This window comes from Dendroctonus ponderosae, unplaced genomic scaffold, assembly GCF_020466585.1.
Source record: "Dendroctonus ponderosae isolate FM_Combo_2020 unplaced genomic scaffold, Dpon_F_20191213v2 Dpon_F_20191213_4, whole genome shotgun sequence".
NCBI classification, from domain to species: domain Eukaryota; kingdom Metazoa; phylum Arthropoda; class Insecta; order Coleoptera; family Curculionidae; genus Dendroctonus; species Dendroctonus ponderosae.
In genome coordinates this window covers 11,591,140-11,592,077 of record NW_026018611.1, presented here as the reverse complement: position 1 = coordinate 11,592,077, position 938 = coordinate 11,591,140, and the positions used below count along the sequence as shown (strand labels likewise).

General features: G+C 43.4%; 1 protein-coding gene across 1 annotated transcript in view; it reads right to left on the bottom strand.

Moving 5' to 3' along the window:
- LOC125504282 (cytoplasmic dynein 2 heavy chain 1-like) overlaps positions 1-938 on the bottom strand; it is a gene marked incomplete in the record, with an annotated part of 6,919 nt that overhangs the window by 3,380 nt on the left and 2,601 nt on the right. The window contains 4 exon segments of the mRNA XM_048666042.1: positions 1-141; positions 196-281; positions 337-479; positions 707-857. Coding sequence (XP_048521999.1) covers positions 1-141; positions 196-281; positions 337-479; positions 707-857 — 521 coding nt within the window.

The following is a 938-nucleotide window of genomic DNA, read 5'->3' as shown; positions in this document are numbered from 1 at the left end:
TGACGTTGAAGTTCAGGACGCAAATATACGAGGCGATTTCTGCCGGAAGTTTAATGCGCTCGTTGCGACTGCACATTATGACTTTAAAGTCCGAATGGCAGTCTACCAGCTTGCCGAACATCCGAATCATTTTGCGCTCCCCTAGAATCAGTATTCCATCCTATATGTAATTATTTAGCTACTAACTAAACCTGCCTTGGACCACAAAATCGCTTCTAAGTATCGGGAATAAATGATGTGGTACACTTTCCAGTTCTTCAATCAGAAGGATTTTGCCAAATCTGCCGAGCGAAGTTTCGGATAAAAATGAGTTTTGGAAATATTTTAGATACTCACCGGATACCGGCTTCAAGAACTGTATTCAACTTGGGCGAGTTGGCAGCGATATGCTCAAAGTTCTGCTTGCTTTTCGTGTAATGTGCCTTCAGCCAATGCGCCGCTGTTGAGTTGGGATCGACCACTAACGGAGACAAAAGCCCCTGAAAATTGGGGAACAATAATCTCGAGTATGAAGGCTTTCACGGCCGGCCAAATCACATATAGAAATGTTTTTCGCTCTTTGAAGCCGTGGTCCCTCTCATATCTCACCATATCTTTGATAATGTCCACCGCAGTTGCGGACGAAACCTCAAGAAGAAATTCCCATGGCTTCAAAGCCCGAAAAACATTTCTATATCTCGAGGTTCCACAGCTTGAAAATGCTTACTTTCTTCATAGCAACAGCATTTTCCAAAGAAGCCCGATCGTTTGGAAGGCCCTCAGATTGCCATTGCAGTTGCTCACGCTCTGACGCAAAAAATGCCATCAAGTCAAACTCATCTTTGCCCAGTAAGGAGCACCATGTCGTTAGAATGTTCCTGCAAGGCAAAATATAATTGCTTTAAACTAATGGGTTTTTCGGTAGAATGTCTTCTTGACCTGAAAGAAAGACGTTCTAC